Here is a 22,251-nt window from a genome sequence, read left to right on the forward strand (position 1 = left end):
AAACTTGGTTAAAACCCTCTACTCAAGACCAGGAAATTACCCCTCCTGGCTATAACATACTTAGATATGACCGCATGAAGAAGAAAGGTGGCGGTATAGCCATCATCTATAAATCTAATCTACAAGTTACCCTTTATAATGAACTTCCATTAACAGGTAACAAAGCTGAAATTTTATCAACCAAACTTCAGATTAACAACAATAAAGCTATCTATCTAATTTGCATGTACCTCCCCCCTGGTAATAATATTCAAACTCTAGAAGACTTACTTAGTTCCCTTTCAAACCAACTACCCCAAGAAACCATAATACTTGGTGATTTCAACATTGACTGGAAAACCTGTTCATCCCAGCAGCCTACTAACCATATTAATCTCTATGGTTTCTCGCAATTAATAACAACTCCAACTAGAATCCATAAACCAAATAATAAAGAGACAATTTTGGACTGGATCCTTATTAATCACCCCCCCCCAACAGCTATACTCCAGGAACCCTTCCTGACAGTATTAGTGATCATATACTTACATATGTCTTCAGACAAAAATTAAATAATCCTAATACTCATAAACTAAGAACATGCCGTTGAAAAAGATTTTTCAACCCAGATAACTTTCTTGCTGAATTGCAGGCATGTGTCTGGTCGCCTTTGACACACCTTGAACTTAATGAAGCAGTGACCTATTTTAACAAAAACTTTCTACAAATTCTTGATTATCATGCTCCATTACGCTCTACTAGGATAAGAGCCAAGACTGCCCCATGGCTAACAAAGCAAACAAAAGAAAAAATGATCCTTAGAAATAAAATCTGGGCTAAATGGAGAGCTACCAAATGTCCATCTGATCACCTCCTTTTCAAACAATTAAGAAATGCCACCAAGAAAGATACTCTTAGAGACAAAAGGAATTTTATCTTCATCTACAAAAACTAGTCAAAATACCCTCAAAATTCTGGTCAGGTGTTAATAAACTTCTTAAACCAGGACATTCACCTACTCCCTTCCCTTCTGGCTTTAACCTCAACAGTGCTTCTCAGATCCCAGATGCCTTTAATAAGTACTTTACAGAAGCCATTCTAACCCTAGCTAATTCATTACCCACACCTACTGCATCCCCACAAAATACCTCTCCAGTCTCATCTAAAGCCTTTCAAATTCTACCTGTCTCTTCATCCATTATTTATAAGCTTCTCATCAAACTCAAACCTTGTACCCCATCTGCTGACCAGCTCCCATCTGAATACTTACAAATAGCTGCAAAAGCTATTTATCTCCCTGTATCTATTTTGATTAATAGGACTATCTCTGAAGGAAACATCCCCACCATTTGGAAAATATCTCATATAATTCCTCTACATAAAGAGGGCTCTTCTTCTGAGCTCTCCAACTTTCACCCTATTGCCTTACTGTCCCCATTAGCTAAGATAATGGAAAGATGCGTACACAAACAATTTCTTAACTACCTTCTTCAAAACAAACTTCTAGCTGACTGTCAACACGGATTCAGACCTTTCCACAGCACTACCACTGCCCTCCTTTCCTTCTCTGACTCCATAAATAATAATCGAAATAATAATCGTTTCTCCTCAGCACTATTCATAGACCTATCAAAAGCTTTTGATATGGTTAACCATAATATACTTCTTGAGAAACTCAACCTCTTCTCTCTCAGCTCACAATCTCTACAATGGTTTAGAAGCTATCTCATAAACAGGCAACAAACAGTGCTCTGGGGGAACAACCTATCGTGCTTACTTCCAGTAAATGTTGGTGTTCCACAAGGATCAATCTTAGGACCCCTTCTTTTCTCATTATTTATCAATGACCTTTATTTGAATGTGCCACAAGCTACCTGCATCCAATATGCAGATGACTCGACTTTGATCTGCACTGCTAAAAATGTTTCCTCCCTCCAGTCCATCACCCAAACAGCTTTCCAAAACGTTGAAAAATGGTTTATGCAACACTGCCTCCTCCTTAACCCCAAAAAAACTTAGCTTCTTCTTTTTACTCCTACTAATAAATCTCCTACACCATTCTTCACTATCTCCTCAAATAATTCTACCTCTATTAACCCTGATAAAAACACTCAACTATTAGGTGTAACCATTGACAACCATCTCAACTTTGATGACCATATTAACACTACTATTAAAGCTGTTAATAAAAAAATTGGGACACTTTACAGAATTAAACCCTTCCTTACCCCAGCAGCCAGAAAAAACATTGCACAGACCCACCTGATCTCCACCCTTTTTTATGCCTCAGCTATACATACTACCTTATCTAAAAATAACATTACCAAACTCTCTACCTGTTATAATAGTATAGCCAGATTCATTACTGCTACTCCCCTCAGAACTCACCATTGTCTTCACCTCAAACAACTAAATTGGCTAGAGCTAAACAACCACCTACTCTACCAACAATTACTTGTCATTCATAAGACCCTTCACTTCCCTGATAATACTCCGAGCCTGGCAAAACTGATTTCTCCTTATAAAAATCTAGCCACACTTCGCTCTGCAAATAAACTCCTAGTATCCTCAACTAAATCATACAATAAAGCTGGGGATGCGTTACTTTCAAATTCCATAGGTAAACACTGGAATCAACTCCCTCAAGAAATAACTAATCAAGACTCTACCTCTCTGTTCAAAAAACATATCAAAGAACATCTTAAAACTCAATGGCTATGTCCTTGTACTAATCCCGACTGAAAGTATGTCGCCTCACATCTAATTTTGCTACCCATCCCCCCTTCTGAGCTCCTAACTTACACTTTCTATTGTTGAGAGTTACTTCTTAAAAGTATGCCTATTTTTAATTTGTGGAACTTATCTTATAAGTATTTAGATTTTATTTTGCAATTCTCTTTTTTTACCTTTATATATTTTTTTTCAAAATAATGTTGTGTGATATAGCATTGTTTGTTTTGCCTGTACTGGAGCTTTTCTCCCCGGGCCTCTACTGTAAACGGATATATATCCAGTTGGACTAGCCTGGTCAACAAATGTAAAATAAATAAATAAATAAAAATTAATAAGTCTCAGAGATGTAGGATACAAACTGTTCCTGAATCTGGTAGTCCTACAGTGGAAGCTGTATTTCCTCCTTCCAGACGCAAGTTGTGAGAACCACTTGTGGGCCAGATGGGTCAAATCAACAAGTATTTTATATGTTCTCTTTCTTGTTCTAGTAAAGAAAATTTCCTGAATAAAAGAGAGGTTTGTGCCCAAGATTTTCTCATCCACCCACATCACCCTCTGTAGTTTATTCTTCTCAGAAACTGTGCAGTTGCTAAACCATGCTTAGAAGTTGCTAGTGAAGATGGTCTTGATAGATCCCCTGTAAAAAGGGATAAGAGCAGACAGTGGGAGCCTGACCTTTTGGAGCTTTCACATGAGGTGAAGCCTCTGCTGAGCCTTCTTTACTATTATGATTTGTATTAGCAGCCCAGGAGAGGTCATTAGAGATATGAAGGGCCAGGAACTTGTTTTTTATAACTTTCTGTACTACCTCCCCTTTGAGAGTGAGTGGTTGGTGAATTGTTACCTTTCTCCTGAAGTCCATAATCATTTCTTTGGTCTTATTAGCATTCAGGTCCTTATTGTTCCTGTCACACCAGACAATCAAAGTGTTCACCTCATCCCTGTAGTAATGTTCATTCCCACCACTAATGAGACCCATGACTGTGGTATCGTCAGCGAATTTTATAATATGGTTTGACTTATGTTTTGCAGTACAGTCATGGGTGAAGATGGTGAAGAGCAAGGGGCTGAGCACACAACCTTGGGAAACACCAGTATTCAGGACTATGCATTGAGAGGTGTTGTTTCCAGTGCATGTCCACTAGGGTCTACCAATCAGAAAGTCAAGAGTCCATTTACATTGGTGCTTGTTTATCCAAAGTTTCATGAGCTTATCCACCAGTTGCATTAGTATCACAGTGTTGAACGCAGAACTGAAGTCGATGTACAGCATCATTATGTAGTTGTCCTTACCCTCTAGGTGTTTTAATGCAAGGTGCACTGAGACTGATACAGAATCTGCAGTTGATCTATTTGCCTGGTATGCAAACTGGAGTGGATCGAAGGACTTAGGTAGACTTGCAGATAGATGTTTCTTCACAATCCTCTCAAAGCACTACATGATATTTGAGGTTAAGGCAACCAATCTGAAGTCATTGAGGCAGGTAGGGTTGGGTTTCTTCAGAAGTGGGACAATACCTGTTTCTTTGAAACATGAGGGAACTTTCTCCATAGCAAGGGATGAGTTGAAGATGTCTGTCAGTACCAGATAACTGATCAACACACCCCTTCAACACTTTGCCAGGTATGTTGTCTGGTCCAGCAGCCTTTCTAGGATTCACCTTCTTAAGCTGAAGTCTCACCTCCTTGGAGTTTAAGGTGAACACTGTCTCCTCTTTGTCAGTATTTGTTTAAGAAGGTACGGTGATGTTCTTCACCTCAAACCTGACAAAGAAGGAGTTCAGATCATTTAGAAATTCCAAGCTGTCATCACATTGGGGTGATTTGGTCTTATAGTCTGTGAGCTGATTTATTCCCTGCCATAGGTTTCTCGTGTCCCTCATGTCTTGGAAGCAGATCTGAATTTTCCTTCCATACTCCCTCTTTGCCTCTTTGATGTCTTTTTCAGATTTGACCTGGCCACCTTTAACCTTTCTTTGTTATTTACCTTGAAGGCTGTGTTTCTTTCCCTCAATAGCTCATAGAAAGTCCTGGTGAGCCAGGGCTTCTGATTAGCTCTTACATTGATCGCTTTCATGGTAGTTACATCCACCACGCATTTATTTATGTAAGCAAGAACTGATTCAGTATAGATGTCTATGTGTAAGTGGAGGTTGTGCATAGCCAATTCTTTGAAGACCTCCTAGCAGGTGGTATTGAAACAGTCCTGAAGGCAATCCATGGAACCCTTCTGCCAGACTCTGATCTGTTTAGTTTTCGTTTTTTCTCTGTTCAAAGCCATCTTATAGGTAGGCAGAAACAGGATGACAGTGTGATCAGAGCTGCTTATGTTGGGGTGCTTCAAAGCTTTAAAGGCTCCTTTAATATTGCAGTAGGCTTTGTCTAAGGTATTGTCCCCTCTGGTAGAGAAATCCACATATTACTAGAAATGTGGTAGCACCTTCTTAAGCTTAGCTCTATTGAAATCACCCACTGTCACGTATGCAAATTCTGTGTTTCTGCTTTGTAGCTGACATATAATATTATGGAGTTTATTTTGAGCTTCAGTGGTGTTAGCACTTGGGGGATGTATACTGCTGTGACATATAACACACACTGATTTCCCTTGGTACATAGAAAGGTCTGCATTTTAGTGTCAATATTTCTACATCTTCGGAACAGTCTTTGCACCATCTGTTATTAACATAGAGGCATACACCACCACATTTAGCTTTACCACTCTGTGCTTTGCAGCTATCTGCTCTAAAAAGAGATAGCCCATCAAGGTTCACAGCATTGTCACTAATGTTACTATGCAGCCAAATTTAGAGAAAATGAACAAACACGTGTCTCTCACCTTATTTTTTGTGAGCTCCATTCTCAGATAGTCCATCTTATTATATAGTGAGCAGACATTTGCAAGTAATACTGAAGGTAATGCAGGCCTCTGGGGGTTCTCTTCAGTTTAGCAGCAGCTCTGCCTCTGCAGCCTCTGTTTCTAGTCCTTTCACATCTTTTTCTTTTGTAGCTGCTCTGGGATATTCCAGAAACATCCCTGTGAAGTTTCAGAGCTCTGATGACATTCCCATTTGAAATGCAGTGATCTAGGATTTCTGCAAGGGATATAGGCCCAGAGTACTCTGCAGACAACAGAGATTCAAGCCAGCAGCTTGTTCTAATAATCCATTTAACTTCCAGTAATTTCCTTCTGGTATTATGTCCACATCAGAATGTCTGGAAAGTGATTTTTTTCATTTCATTTTTTTTTTTTGTGCAAAGGAAGCAGGAATAAGCATTTCTCCCTGAAGAGCTAACAAAGCTGCAGCCTCTGTGGGTGCTGACATTTTTTTTGTTTGTTTTTTTTGTTTTGTTTTTTAGACTGTCAGCATGGGATCACATGGTTTACAGACCATGTTGCTTTGCCGAAGATGATCTGCACCTGTTCCCCCTGGGCTTTCAGATACTGGCTAAAACTTTATCAACCCTTAAGAGCTTTTTTTAGGCAGTGTCAAAATAAAACTACAAAGTTAGCAAAAAAAATGCAAAGTGGCTTTAATATGTTACTGCTCAATGCTTAGAACCTAAACAAAAAACTGCACGTCCTCCAAGCTCTCCTCACAAGAATGTAGACATCTATGTAGTTACTGAACCTTGGTGTAAAGTCACAGAAAGTACTCCAGCAGTGCAAGACTACTGTGCCTTCAACATATTTAGACCAAAAGCAGCATCAGACAATGGCTAAAGGTGAGGTCTCTTGATCCACATTAGCAACAAATACAACTCCAGGTTGACTAAACAGGATGTTGCTCTGAAGTTCATCCTCAACCAAGTCTCCATTGACAAGTTTTCTTACCATGTCCTGGTCAGCTATAGGGCACCTCTATGAGCCACAAACCTCAGTACTTTTAGTTAGGCCTACTAGAGGCATCCACCATATAACCGAGACCCTATTCATGGGAGACTTTAAATATCCCTGTATAGACTGGGAAATGTACACTGCCTCTAACTCTGAGGCACACATTTTATTGAACTTTCTCAACATAAACACACTGGACCAGATAGTGCACACTCCAACCAGAAGATCAGATATATCAGACCTACTATTCATTGACATGGGAGATTATTGCAACACCCTCCCATGTGCCTCATCCTCATTAGTGAGGTTGGACCACAAATCAGTCTCTCTCAAAAGAAAAATCAACCAGAAAACCCAACCAAACCTGTAACAGTTAGGAACTATGTATTCTAAAGAAAACTACATCCTGTTAAGTGACAGTTTGACAACATATATGGCTCCTCAAACCCCAAGAAATGAGCTACTTATGCAGAATTATTCACAGAAACAAAGTACAAGCATGTAAATGGCTGCATTAAGACTGCAATATCTACCAGAAGTAAACCTGGACCTAACACCAAAAACAACCCCCACTGGTTGTTTTGCTTGTTCAGTTCGGTATGTCTGGCAGCCATCTTCTACTGGTAGTGTCTTGTCTTTGCTGTTAGTGAGAGTAAAACAGTTGCCTGACCTTCTTTAGCACAAGTGATTGGTTGAAAGAGTAAGGGCTAGCAGAATTGGGTAGTAATTCGAGCTTCTAGATTCTTCCATCTTTTTTGATATTTATATCCTGTGTTTGCATGGTTTTGTGCTTGTTTGATCATTGCGGACTGCCACTATGCTGTTTTAACCCATTGCAAGGTATTTCAGTTGCATATTTTCCCTTACCAACACTCCTGTGAAACTGACGCCCTCCCTTGCAACTACTGTGATGTTATCCAGCCCTACTCACACCTATAGGTACTCTATTCTGATAGTACCCACTCTACCATCTTTTATCTCTCTTCCACAGATTCTGAAAATCATGGACAGACAATTTCCTGTGGTTTCTCCTGCTAGTCTGGTTGATATGTACATCCTAAGACAGTGTAGCAACTGCCTCATGTACACGGACAACCCTCTTCTTCTACCACCTAGGAACCCAATATGTGAGAGATGCAATTACATTAATAACCTAGAATCCTTGCTGTGTCAATCACAAGCCAGTACATCTGGCACTGAGAAGGTTGTCTGCACAAACACCACAAACACCACATCTCTAACATGACCCACACCTGTGCAGTACATTCCTACATATATGGAGGTTCTCAACAAAAACACACCTAAACAAAAGAGACCTCCAAGGCAAAAGCACACATGCACATCACAACCCATCGCACCAAACACCACACATAGTACACATGCCTGTGTCTCACAGCCTCTAACACCCAGCCACAAACCCAACATACTATTCATAAGAGACTCTATCGTGAGACACACAGGTGTGCCCCTCACCAGGCTAGACAAGGGGAATGTCACAGTATGTTGCTTGTCAGGTGCTAGAATCTACCATATCATTTACACACTTAAGTCTCTCAACAACAGGTACTTTTATGACTCTGTCATAGTCCATGTTGGTGTGAATGACTTGAGACATACCTCTCTGGACTATATGAATAGAGACATGATTGAGCTTGCTGAATTTGTGTCCCAGGAAGGTTTGTCCCAAGCCCTAAGCAGCATCCTGCCATCACCCAGAATGATGCCTCAGTAAAAACAGTAAATGATTGACTTTAAAAATTGGCTTAGTGTCTGGTGTCACTGCAAGGGGATCCAGTACCTGACAGCCTTGGAGGACATGATTGACAGACCATGATGCTTTGCCAGAGATGGCCTTCATCTGTCTCCCTTGGGCTACAGGCTTCTGGCAAAGGATCTTACCTCCCCCATAGTGCCTTTTTTAGGCAAAGTCATGAGGACAAAATTACCAATGTGGAAAATTCTTCTAAATTAAATTTAAAGGTCATGCTGCTAAAAGCTAGGAGCCTTAACATGAAATTGCACCCACTGCAAGCATTCCTCACCCTGGAAGATGCTGACATTTGTGCATTCACTGAAACCTGGTTCAAAGCTGCGGAGAGCACCCCAGCCTTACCAGGTTACTTGTCCTGCCATACTTTCAGACCCCATAATCAGGGCTACAGAGCCAAAGAAGTTGGAGTTTCAATATTTATCAAAGACATACACACCTCCAGGCTGGTCAAACAGTATGATGCAGAGGAAACACTCCAGGTGCAGTTAACTATTGACAAAACACCTGTTCAAATCATAGCTAGCTACAGACCAGCAACCATGACTCAGGAAGTCCACGCCACCTATCTGGACTTACTTGAATCCATCAAGATTCAACCCTCTACCTTGATCCTGGGTGACTTTAACTACCCAACCATAGAGTGGAAGACCTATTCTAACTCAACCATGAATGTCCAGAGATTCTTCGACTTCATCAATGATGATGCATTGGATCAGCTGGTTCACACCCCCACAAGAGGTGAAAATATCCTGAACCTGGTACTAACCAACATGAGTATCCACTGTAGCACCCCTACAGTGTCATCCTCCTTGGTAAGATCCAACCATAAAGCAATCACTTTCAAAGTTACCATCTCCCCTGACTCCCCTTCCCTTGCCAGGGTCAAACAAAAAAACCTTTCTAAAGCTGACTACAACCTCCTGAAAGCAAGTATAAGCAGCTTCACAGCCACTGTCCTTTCAGTTGAATCAAGCACTAATGTCCAAGCTTACACCAAAAAACTATATGAGAACCTATATAGCTGCATGGACTCAGCAATACCTGATAAGACCAAACCATCTTCCTCAAGGAAGAGTAATCCTGTTTGGTGGACAGCAGCAATAAACAGACTCTATAATAAATGTAAATAATTGCTGTCCTGGACCAAAAAGGAGCAGGTGCCAAGTTGGAAGCAATTTCTCCTTTGACTGAACAAGCAAATAAGGTCACTGGTGAAATCCTCTAAGGATAACTTCTAGTCCAAATTGGCCACATCCACTAAGGACAATCACAACACCTTCTTTGCATACATCCACAATCTCAAAGGTAACTCTCACATCTGCTCTGAAATGCCATAGATGTAGCCAACCTGCTGGCAGACAAGTTCAGTAACAACTTCACCCCCCTTTCCCACTGTCAATAAACCAGGACATCCACAGCACTTGCCCCCTCCCCTCATCACAAGGGAGCAGGTTATTAATGCCCTCTCAAAGGCAAAAAAAATACAGCCTCCATGGGACCCCAAAAACATCCCTGGCTGTGTCCTACATGAACTCAGGCAAGAGCTCTCAGCACCACTAGGCACCATATTCAACCAAAGCCTGTACACTGGCTCCATCCCAGCAGAATGGAGGACAGCCACTGTCAGCCCTCTGCACAAAGATAGAGCATCCACCAACCCAGGCAATTATAGGCCCATCAGCCTAACTAGCCTGATCTGCAAGACCATGGAAGGCATTATCAATGACCTTATAAACAAGGACACTGGCAACCTCCAGGCACTTGATCCCACACAGTTTGACTTTGTCAAAGGGAGATCATGCCTGTTAAACTTGGTCACCTTCTTCAAAACAATCACCAAAGCCATTAATGAGGACAAGACAGTGCACACCGCCTACCTTGAACTAGCCAAAGCCTTCAACACTATTCCCCACTTGCGCATAATAGATTAACTCTCCCAGCTAGGCATCAACCAATATGTTACCAGATGGGTAGTTAACTGGCCCAATGATAGAACCTACTCAGTCAAAATAGGGGAAGCCACCTCTAGTAGTAGACCTGTAAAAAGCGGCATACCCCAAGGATCAGTTTTGGGGCCTCTACTGTTTGGGATATACATTTCTGAGGTGCAAGAAAAAAACAGTGGTCTGTGGCTGACCAAGTTTGCAGATGACTACAAGCTGGGCACTGTCATAAATTATCCTAGTGATGTGAACATCCTCCAAGAGGGCTTTAACCAAACTAATGACTGGTGCCAGAAGCATGGCCTCAAACTGAACACCAAGAAATGCATCATTGTCCCCTTTGTGGATAAATGGTGTCCCCACTAATTATCACATATATAACAATGTACTAAGCACGCAATAAGTTGTGAGAGACGTGGGCACCCAGTTTAATAGCAACCTGACTTTGACCACCATGTTGCCTCCATTGTACAGAAGGCTGTCTACATGGCCCACTTCATAAGTAAGGGTATTTCATCCAGGAACAAGGAGGTAATAACATCCTTGTACTCCTCACTTATCAGTCCCATTATCAAGTACAATGTTTCCTTTGTCATGTACCTTGCCAAGCACATGCAGTAGTTGGAGAGACCACAGAGGTTCCTGACCAGAAAAATTCAGGGTCTCAAGCACCTACCCAATACAAATAGGCTAAAAGCCCTGTCCCTCTACTCAATCTTATACAGACTGCTCAGAGGTGACCTGTGTTTGGCATATAAGGCCGTCTCAGACTCAGACTTGATGGAGGTGCTGCATATCTGTAAGTCAAATTCCACTCACACAACCCACACGCCTGGTCTCATCCTGGTCTGTGACATTAATATAACTTGTTGGTAGGATAGATTTGTGTCCCAATGACTCCCCCATCTGTGGAATAGACTTCCTCTCCATGTCAAGCAGAGTACCTCATTAACCCTCTTTAAGAGGAGCCTGGATGACTGGATAGGAAACAGAAAATATACCCCTGGAATTCCACCTGTGTTCCTGCTGGACAGGGAAAACAGCTGCTGAATTTGTGGGAACATGGTTGAAATTCTTGGTTAGGCTTATAAGGCCCTTTGGGCCAATAGCCTAGTATCATCCTATGAACCTATGAACCTATGGTGGAATCCTTACCTTAATAGGTATATAACAGAAGGAAAAAAGGTTATGGCCAAAATCAGAAAGAGGAATTCTCATAGAGACAATAGCTCTCTGATTCAACTAAATAAGAAACTAGAAGGTCTAATAAAATGCAACAGTGACAATTATGAGATCAGGATGGCCTTCCAGGCTAAAGGCAATCACAAGGCATTTTTCAACTACATTAGGAACCTTAAATGTAATACTCAGCAGCGTGCAGAACTAATGTCATCACCTTCACTGACCAAGAGAACATAGCAAATTTGCTTGCTGATACATTTGGCTGCATCTTCAATTCCACTCCTGCCCCCTCCACCCAGTGAAATCTCATCAAGAGTATCCCCCTGACTATGAACAGGAAGCAGATCCTGGTGGTGCTTGCTAAGGCCAAAAACACTGTTTCAGTGGGCCCCAACAATGTCTATGATTGGCTCCTTAATAGCCTAAAGCATGACCTTGCAGGACCACTTGAAGCACTCTTCAACTACAGCCTCAAAAGACGCTACGAGCCAGGTGAATGGAGGGCTGCAACACCCATCCCTCTTCATAAGGGTGAACCATCAACTGACCTCAGTAACTAAAGGGCCATCAGTTTGACAAGTCTGATACGTAAAACCATGGAACAAATTATCATGGAAATGATCAAGTGCACTGGTAGCCTACAGACATTGGACCCATCCCAGTTTAGCTTGTCTACTCCACCTGGTAGACTTCTTCAATGGGGTCACCATGGCTATAGATGAGGGGAAAATGGTGTATTCCACCTACACTGACCCAGCCAAGTCATTCAGTACACCACCCAACTCAGGTATTGTTGACAAATTCTCAGAAATAGGCATTGATTCATACTTAAGTCACTGGACAGCTGGCTCACTCACCAATAGGACCCAAGATGTCATGTTCAGTGAGACCATTTCCGCCAGGAGACTGGGCACCAGCGGAGTACCCCAGGGCTATATATTGGGGTGATTTCTGTGTGGCATTCACTTCTCGGAAGTCAGGGCTAATGTCAAAGGCATCTATCTCATCAAGTTTTTAGATGACTGTAACTTGAGAGCTATCATAGATTCCTTCCATGATGCCAACATCCTACAAGAGGATCCAACATAAACAAATAACTGGTGCCATTAAAACTCAATGTGAAGAAATGCATTATAGTGCCCTTTTAACATCATCCACTCAAGCTAAGTACTACATCAATAAAACACCATAAGAGTTGGCCTGATAGTTAATATGGGAGCATATGTAGCACCATCACATAGCCAAGATAGTAAGAAAATCATACTATGTAGCCCAACTCATAAGCAAGGGTATGTTAGCCGTGTCCAAGGAAGTTATAGTATCAGTCTGCTCAGTCATCATTGAATACAATGTCCCCTTTGGCATGTAGCTAACCAGGCTGTTGCTTCAGTTGGAATACCCTCAAAGGTTCCTTACCAGGTGAATCCAGGGTATGAATACCTGGATCTACACATATCAGCTTAAGAACCAATCTCTGTACTCAGTCTCCTACAGGTTATTAAAAGGTGATCTAAGTCTAGCATATCAGGCATCCTTAGATCCAGCTCTGATGGATCTCTTGCACATCTGAAAAACAAACAGTATCAGATAGATCAAAGGACCAGAACTTTGCCTACAATATAAACAGAACATGTTGGAGGACAGATATGTGTCCCAAAGGATCCCTGCTCTATGGAATACCCTCCCTATCTTACATAAGCAGACTTCATCCTTGACTCTATTCAAGTGAAACCTTGATTATTGGATGGGGAATTGTAAATTCACCCCTGTTCTGGCCTCCATGTCTCTGATGGACAAAGGTCGACTGTTAGAAAATTAATCCCCAACTAACATACCTCACCTCCCTATAACCCTTAGCTGCTTCCTTACCAACATACCCCACCATATAGGTGTCCAAGAATCTTGGGTGCAAACTGGACTAGGTTGCACATCTAGGCTTGCAAAGACACTGGTGGTTGTTAGTCTAGTAGAAACCTTTGCATGCTGTTTGAAATGTATATGCTGTCCAGGTTTGTTAATCAGTTACTACATATTATATTACCCCACTTTTTATTTCTGATGTAACTGTGCTTGTTTTTATACTTGTTTTAATACATGTCTGTACTTGATCTATGTAAATGTGGAGCTTTTCTCCCCAGGCCTCTGCTGAAAAAGGGCTTCGGCTCAGTCGGACTAAACCAGTCAACAAATGTCAAATAAATAAATAAATGAACCTATGAATCCATTCATCTCTTTGCTAGACATCCTTGTTTCCCCTTGACTTCATCCTGTCTCTCTCAAATCTTCAAATAATTGTCTTCTACTTGCCTACATATGTACCTGAAGCACTGTAGTCTGCTCTCTTCCACTTTTTCTGCAATTGGTGCTACTTTGGCTTCTGCTCTGATGTCATAATTTCTTTGTCTATCCCACAGTTTGCACTCAACCATCAAACTCATACACTTCATTTTCCTAATCTCTATCTTCCTGAACTGCTCCGCTTTCATTGTCCAGGCTTCTGGACCATTTTTACACCTTACATTTTAGCTTCTATGGCATTTTTCTGTCATGCACTACACCACTCAGTTGGCTGTAGGTCTTCTGATTACAGCTTTGACCTCCTCATTTAGATTACCCTTCTCCTTAACCACCCCCCTCAGGTCAGTTCCATTATTTCCCTTCTCAGTTTCAGCTTCTTGTCATTTCCCCCATTTGCCGCATGACAACTGTCTTGCCTGTACTCAGTATCATCCTATTTGCCCTCAAAAATCTGAGGAGTGCATTGTTGCTTTGGTGTGCATTAAAACAGTTTAATAAACAATATGCCCCAATGCATAATTTGGCAGTTTTCTTTCTATACTACAGGATATTAGAATTATACTTTGTGCATGCTTCTTGGCTCAGGTAATGGCTGGAAAGTAAGCTCTGAGCAGCTTATGTATGTAACTACCAAATGACTAAACAAAATCAGAACAAAATATTTGCTGTATAGTATCAGGTCTTAAGTATGAAAGCCTGTGCATTTATTTATGTATTTTTTGTTTGTTTGTTTGTTTGCTTGTTTGTTTTGTTAGTTCATTAGTTAGGTCTAAAGGTTCTTCTCAGCCATGACCCAGGACCAGAATGCGCAGAGTTAAAACAGATACAATATATTCAGCAACTTAGTTCACAAAATGATTGCAGAATCTGAAGTACGTGCCAGCTCTACTAACAATCTTTGGTCATCTGAGCACGGAGCAGTTAGGTCACACAACAATATAAATCAATTAGTATTATAGGGATATTTATCATAAGGGACCATAAAACAAGGGAAGACTCTAATATATGATTCATGTAGCACATATCAACACACATCTGAAGAGATCCAATTAGCCATAGTTTTTTTTCATAATAAATAAAGTTTTCAAAAGAATCTTGGTTATGTGACATCATACCTATGCCTTAATATAGAACTACAGATGCTTAGGGGATTTGTGTCCTAAAGAACTGTTTAGGTTAAGTTACATTTCCAATAAACCATTTTTACCATTTTTAGCAATTCAGTACTAACACACGCACACACACACACACACACACACACACACACACACACACACACACACACACACACACACACACACTCACAGCACACATATACACACATATGAAAAGATCTTAATGAGTCTTTTGCATACTTTGCATTCATACAGGAAACATGATAGAACTTTGTAAAATGTTATGAACAGTCGCTAGGAAGAAAATGTAAACCTGACATTATTTTTGCTTACATACAACTAATGAGCATTCCTGTGAAAGTAAGAGTTACACTTTGTATAATTTGGTTTTGACAAGAAGCTGTAAGCTATTATTCTGCATCTTAAGTAGAACTCTCTTACCTGTGGTTCAATCATCCATTTCTTCGGACGCTTCCCCTTACCGACTGTCTTAAATACATATGCAGAGTATAAAGGCATTCTTCTGTCCCTGTCATATAAACTGGCAAAGTATGGTGAAATGACCCCATTGTAGTCATACATCTGGCAGATACGAGCTGAGTTTTGTTGAGATAGTCCCATTGGCTCATTTTGTCTGTAAAAGAATTTAGAGCATATGTGAGAAGCAAATGTCTCATTCTTACCTAGGACTTCTCCTTTGCCAGTTGCAAAAGAAATGGCTGTTGCTGTCAGTATGATCAGCATGCATTTCATGTTTACAGCTAGTAAATATCAGCACAAAGGGAAGCAAATATAGTTTGAATTATGTAATGCTAAAGGAAGTATGCAGTTAATGTGTCAGTGAAAGAATGCCACTATGCCTTTAAGTAAGCGTAACCAAATAGTTTGCATATCTGTTCAGTCATTTTAAGTAAAACCCTGTAACCAGTTCTCAGAGAAGTACTTCTTTAATTTTTTTCAGTATGTGATAATGACATTTAGTGTAGGAACAAAAATATATGACTGTGTTTCAGTTTATGCTTGACAGGCAAACATAAAGCTGATAACATTAATACACTTTGCTTAATGTTCTTTACATCTAAATATTAACTTTTATAATAGTTATTTTACTTGACATTGCTCTGGCATCATTCCACTAGCCACTTCCACATCTAGTGTGACATGAGTGACCAACCGAAGGATGACTCCCAGCTCCTTGTCTGCAACATTCCTTAGGATCCCTCACTCTTCAGGACTAAAATGTTGAGTTAATGCATGGTTGACTTCAAGAGGAGTCAAGACATACACCTGTTATGGGGACACATGAGGGTGTATCTAAAAATGAGCCACTTGGGGAGCCATGGCTGGGTGAGCATGGAAGCTAGGAAAATTTCCAAAAGCAGCACAGGATGAAGTGAAGACAAGACAAAAATGTAAAATGGATATATGGCATGTGTGGGGGTCTAAATTGTTTAATACATGAAATATCTTGCATTGTAAGATAAGAAAACTTTGTCTTGGGTTCATGGCTCTGCCACTCCACCTGAAACACAGTCTTTAAACCATTACTATAGGGTATTTCATGTAATAATTACTAGATACTCTTATTTAAATATAGTTATCTCTATCTATCTATCTATCTATCTATCTATCTATCTATCTATCTATCTATCTATCTATCTATCTATCTATCTATCTATCTATCTATCTATCTATCTATCTATCTATCTAGCATGTGTTTGGGAAAAGGATACTCATTATGTTCGACATAACCAGCTTAAGTTATTTTTTTCCGAACTCCTAGAATGACAGAAACAAGAAAGGGTTAACAGGATCAGGCCAGGGTAAGGTAGAATTTGCAAATGAGCTTGTATATGAATCTACATAGGTTCATAGGTTCTTAGGTAAGTACTAGGCTACCTGCCCTTGCTGGTCATCTTAAGCCTAGCTAGTTTCCCTTTTTTGTGCTTGAATTAACCTATCCCATCTGCTTAAGAGATTGGCATTACCTATCCTATTGTTGATAATATTGTATTATTTATAATGATAACAACTGGGATTATACCATAGATAATTTGAAGGGATCCATGCATGGGGTAATGTACTTAGGAGCTGCCTCTGTCCATTGGTAGTATGGGGGCAGTCCTGGGATAAATTTTCTATTTCCTATTCATAGATCCTAGTTATGCTTGAATATGGAAAGGGATAAGCTTTAATGTGGATGGGCAGTGTATTCTAGAGCAGCGGTATCTTCTGCAAGATATACCTGTCCCTCCAAACCCTTCTGTTGATGTTTTAGAAAAGGTTTGGATCCCTAGACTGAGTGTTTCTGATGTCATCTGACTTGCTGATGTAAAGCAAATCCGTCAGTATCGGGATGGAGGATGCCTTGTATGCCATACACAGACATTAGATACATTCGACTCATAATGGCAGGTAGCTAATTCTCTGCAATAAAAGATCTGTAAAGTAGGGTGTTCCTTGAGAAGAATAGGAAGGAATTTGCAACCAGAGCTACTCTGCAGAGAAATACTGAAGAAGAGAAACACAAAGAGAGAGGTAGAGAGAGAGAGAGAATGTGAGAGACAGAGAGAATGAATGTGTCTGAGTGTGAGGGTGAGAAATGTGAGCTATTTTTGGACTGATTCCTTGTTTTACCTCTGTGGATATACTATCCAGGAATCAGACTGATGATCTATGATGCCTAAATATTCAAATCTCTCTGGACTGTCATGAAAGGAGAATGCAATTCCAGCAAAGCTGTACCAATTTCATTTGTTAAAGGCATGTGAGAGCAGATAATGCTATGCTAACCAATGAGAGACAAAGTATTCCATTCAGTAAATTGTCTAAAGTTTTTACAAAAATACATATGTTTGCTTCGACTTTATGAAAGATAATGAATACACTTGTCTGAATCTAAACGTATATCATTAATATCAGATATTCTGGACAATTTGTTTAATTTCAGTTTCATGCTTCTAATTACTTAGTAAGTATTAATTACAGAGTGTGTAAAAAAATCTTATTATGTGCCACACTCTGGAGCAGAATGAAAAGCATATCTGCAATAAAATCCAAAGAAAATAAGTGACTCCAACATGTAAACAAGTATCTTAACCTAAAAAAATTGTCTTAAAAAAAACTTCACTGGGAGAACCCTACACTATGACAGACTAGTTCATAGGTTCATAGGTTCATACTAGGCTATCTGCCCTAGGGCATTTATAAGCCTAGCGAGAGTATGTTTGGCTTTCGCCACCCATTTTAAATTAATTTTGCTATGCCCTTTTTCGAGGTTAGTATACTGTGCCTCTGTCTAACAGTGACACAGAAGTGATACCCGGGGTAAACCTATGATCTCCCATCCACTCATCAAGACTCCTCTTGAAGAGAATCAATGAGGGACTCTGCCTAACCTGGACTGGGATTTTATTCCAGAGTGAAGGGAGCCTCTGGGTTATGAATCTGTCCCTCCAGCATGTCCTATTTATTTCAGTGCTGAGGTTCAAGTCTCTGCGTGGCTCGATGGGATTTGGATTTTTGAGGTGCAGCATGTCCCTTAATTCTGGGTTGGACATGGCCTTACGTCAGGCACAGGTCACCTCTGAGCAGGCGGTATGCCACTGAGTAGAGCTGGAGTTTCTTTAACCGGGCAGCATATGGCATCTGTTTGAGCCCTTTGATCCTCTTGGTGATGTACTTTTGGGGTCTTTCCAGTTGCTGCAGGTGTTTGGTAAGGTACATCCCAAAAGGGGCATTGTACTCGATTATGAGCCTGATGAGGGATGAGTAAAGAGGCACGATGACCTCCCCTAATCTAGATGTGAATCCCTTCATGATTAGGTGGGCTATAAAATGTTTTTCTAACCACTTTGGCCACGTGGTTGTCAAATGAGAGATTGCTATCAACTTCCCAGGTCCCTAATTACTTCTTCTGTACTTAATGGATTACCACCTATGTGGTAATTTGTGGCACTTTGTTTTGCCAAAGGGATGACTATACACTTTTTGGCGTTTAGCTTGAGGCTATGGCTCTGGCACCAGTTGTCTGTTTCTATGAGGCCCTTTTGGAGGATGCTTGTGTTGGCTGGAGAGTCGATTATGGCGCCCAGTTTGCAGTCATCTGCGAACTTGGTTAGCCACAGTCCTTCCGTGTTGGCCTGTACCTCCGAGAAATATATACCAAACAAGAGAGGTCCCAGGACTGAGCCAGGACTAGTAAAAGCATACAAGGGATATCAGAGGACCTAGAAAGTATAACCAGCACTTATCTCTATTTTGAATTGGCTAATGACTTGTTCTATTGGATGGACAGAAATAGAGATAATATTGGTGCCACAACCATTTATAAATATTATGTGAATGATGTCCCAAAGTAACATCTTAGGGGAAAAATTGGGTATATAGAGAAGAGCAAGGCCAGTTTAGAAGAAAAATTATACTGGCGTGGAATAGTTGTGGCTACAAAATTATAGTTTCTCTTGTCCTGAATTTCAGAAGACTACTACTCACCCAGGATTTAGGTGTCTACTAGTGTTGCTGTACTTTTTTGAGACCCATTTTGAAATTCTAATGATGGACACAGGACCCATAATGAAAGTAATAGTAACAGTTGATTATACCACCCAATTCAGAGAACCTTTGAAGAGAGCATCAGCTAAAGATATATGGAAGGATAAGTGTTTCTAGTCTCTAGAGCTAGAACTTTCAAGGAGATACTAACTGGCAAAGGCACTCCATTCACACCAAATGCAATGAAGTAGTTGTGAGAATGTTTTAAAATTAAATATCTTTGTACATCGGTATACCTCCTCTAAATGGCATTTTGGTATTGAGGTTTAATAAGTCTTCAAAACAGATGCAAAGAAAAATCATGAACTAAAACTGGGAAAACTGGGATAGAGTATAACCCTATTTAATTTGTGCCTTAGATATCTACAGGGTGCAGCCTTTTCAGCTTGTATGTGGAAAGCACTCTAGAGAAGTTCTGGGCATAGCAAAGGAAGTTTGATGAGAGGATGGTACTCCTTTCAAAAGGGTCTTGGAGTACATTTCTGATACATAAGGGAGATTGTTAGCAGTTATGCTCATATTTTAGCAACACTAGATCAAACATAAAAGTCAAAAAATATATATAATTAGCATAAGAATGCAAGAGACTACAAGAGTTCTGGCCAGGGGACAAAGTGTTATTTCTAGTGACCTGTGTGAAAAATAGGTTACTTACCCAGTAGCAAGGGCCATATGTAGTGACACAGAAATTAAGGAAAATAAGCTACTAGCCAAACAAGAAAGAGGAAGCCCAAGCAAATGTATTATGTAATTATATTGAAACTTTGGAAGAAGTCTGAAGTACTGTTGGAAGTGATGTCCACACAGGGACCTATTCCGAATAAAGAAGAAATAAAAATGCTTTCTCTACTGCACTGGGCAGAGCTGACTTAGTTGATGGGTGAGTCTGGCATAATGGTTAAGGTCTTTGTAGCATATACAGAGTTTGATTCTGACCCCAAGTTACTGGCTATAAAAAAATGCCTTTCAAAACAGTTAGCCTTGTATGAACCTTTGAACAAGACATTTTTACTTTACCTGAAGAGATAGTTAATTTGAAACTATAAAGAATCCAGTAGGTAAAACAATAATCCACAAGTCAAAAAAAAAAGAAATGTCTTAGCTAGGAGCCACTAAATAATCCCCTAGTGACTGTGTTTGCCTTACAGTATGTCATACAGTTGTTGTTGCCTTTCGGCTTTTCCTGGTTAGGTGTCGCCACAGCAAAACTCCGGACCGCTAATGATTGGCAGTAGATTTTCATGAACACCGAGGTGCCAGCTCGACGTTCAACAAAAGCACGCCCATGTATGAATGTCTTTCAAACGCCCACCCAACCACGGGGAGGACATGCAGACTCCACACAGAAGGCACTCTCCACACTCCAGCTGAGAATCGAACAGGAGAACCTCTTGCTGTGAGGCAACAATGCTACTACTGCACCACCACAGTAAAGTTGACAAACCTGTCATCACTGCTAAAATGATCTACTTCTGAGATATGGCAGGAGCGTGTACTCTGCCTTCATTGAGTAAACTAGTCTAAAAAAAGCACTTCACAGTATTGTGTAGATAAATGCACTGACTTAGCACAAAAAGACACAGAAAGAAAGACACATGCACCATTTTCTTTCTGTTTCCCAGACAAGGGCGTGACTCTACTATACTGAAAATTTTTGATTTCAGTTTCCAGATAAATGCAGTGACTACAACATATAGCAAGCTTTTATTTTCAGTTTTACAGATGTTTACAGTGTCTGTAATGCACACACATGCACACATATGCACAGCTGTGCATGCAAACACACACACACACACACACACACACACACACACACACACACACACACACACACACACACACACACACACACACACAACAGACACACAGGCATACGCACAAACACACTCACTAACTTTACTCCATCTCTCTCTGTCTATTCTTTTCATTCCATTTGTAAAGAGGCTATGGTCCTCTGTCTTTTCTGTATTACTTTGAGATTAGTACAGTGGGAAAGGGGAAAACTGCTATTCTCTCACTCTGTAAATGTATTTCAATTTGCAGCTCAGAGTAATGGATGGAGAAACACAAAAATGCTTTTCTGTCTGAGTTTGGTTGCATTTTTTATTAAATTTTGTTACTGCATTCTGGACCTACTCCTTCAGGTCTTTTTCTGTACATCACCAGATACATGATAAGGATGGCTGAATCACTCAGGTGGTTTGATAGCAATTAGTTCCACTGATTATAAAATTATTGCAGTGCACATTTAGTCCTGTGCTTTTAAAACACATTGAACTTCTATGGCTTCCACATAAACAGCCACCACTAAAGCCCAGTAGAGAGTGGAAGCAGATTTTATTTATTTTGACATTTGTTAACTGGGTTAGTCCAACTGAGCTAGAGCACATTTTCAGTGGAGGCCTGTGGAAAAAAGCTCCAAACAGTGACATTAGACAAAAAAAGTGACATCAATTAGTACAAGAAGCTTATGATACAAGTCACTCCAGAACAATTACAAATATGACTCTGTCATTGTCCATGTTGGTGTGAATGACCTGAGCCGTACCACCCTGGACTACATGAAAAAAGACATGGAGGAGCTCTCTGATCACGTAGAACTGGCCAGTATGACCCTGACCCTGAGCAGCATCCTGCCCTCACCAAGAATGATACCACGGTATAGAGAAAAAATTATCAGTTTCAACAATTGGCTAAGCTTCTGGTGTCATTCAAAGGGGATCCAGTGTCTGTCAGCCTGGGATGACATGCTCGACAAGCCACGCTGCTTCGCTAGAGATGGCTTGCACCTGTCACCCTTAGGCTTTCGAATACTGGCCAAGGCTCTTGCAAACTCCCATA

The 22,251-nt window shown here is 40.5% G+C and overlaps 1 protein-coding gene across 1 annotated transcript in view; it reads right to left on the reverse strand.

Annotated features, from left to right (window-relative positions):
• LOC122813777 (endonuclease domain-containing 1 protein-like) overlaps window positions 1-15,664 on the reverse strand; it is a 55,279-nt gene extending 39,615 nt beyond the window's left edge. The window contains exon 1 of the mRNA XM_044086277.1: window positions 15,298-15,664. Within this exon, the coding sequence (XP_043942212.1) occupies window positions 15,298-15,609 (312 nt within the window). The 5' untranslated portion in view covers window positions 15,610-15,664. The remainder of the gene's footprint in view (window positions 1-15,297) is intronic.
• Window positions 15,665-22,251: the final 6,587 nt, after the last annotated feature.

Source organism: Protopterus annectens, chromosome 1.part1, assembly GCF_019279795.1.
Source record: "Protopterus annectens isolate FY-2018-M chromosome 1.part1, PAN1.0, whole genome shotgun sequence".
In the NCBI taxonomy this organism is placed as follows: domain Eukaryota; kingdom Metazoa; phylum Chordata; order Ceratodontiformes; family Protopteridae; genus Protopterus; species Protopterus annectens.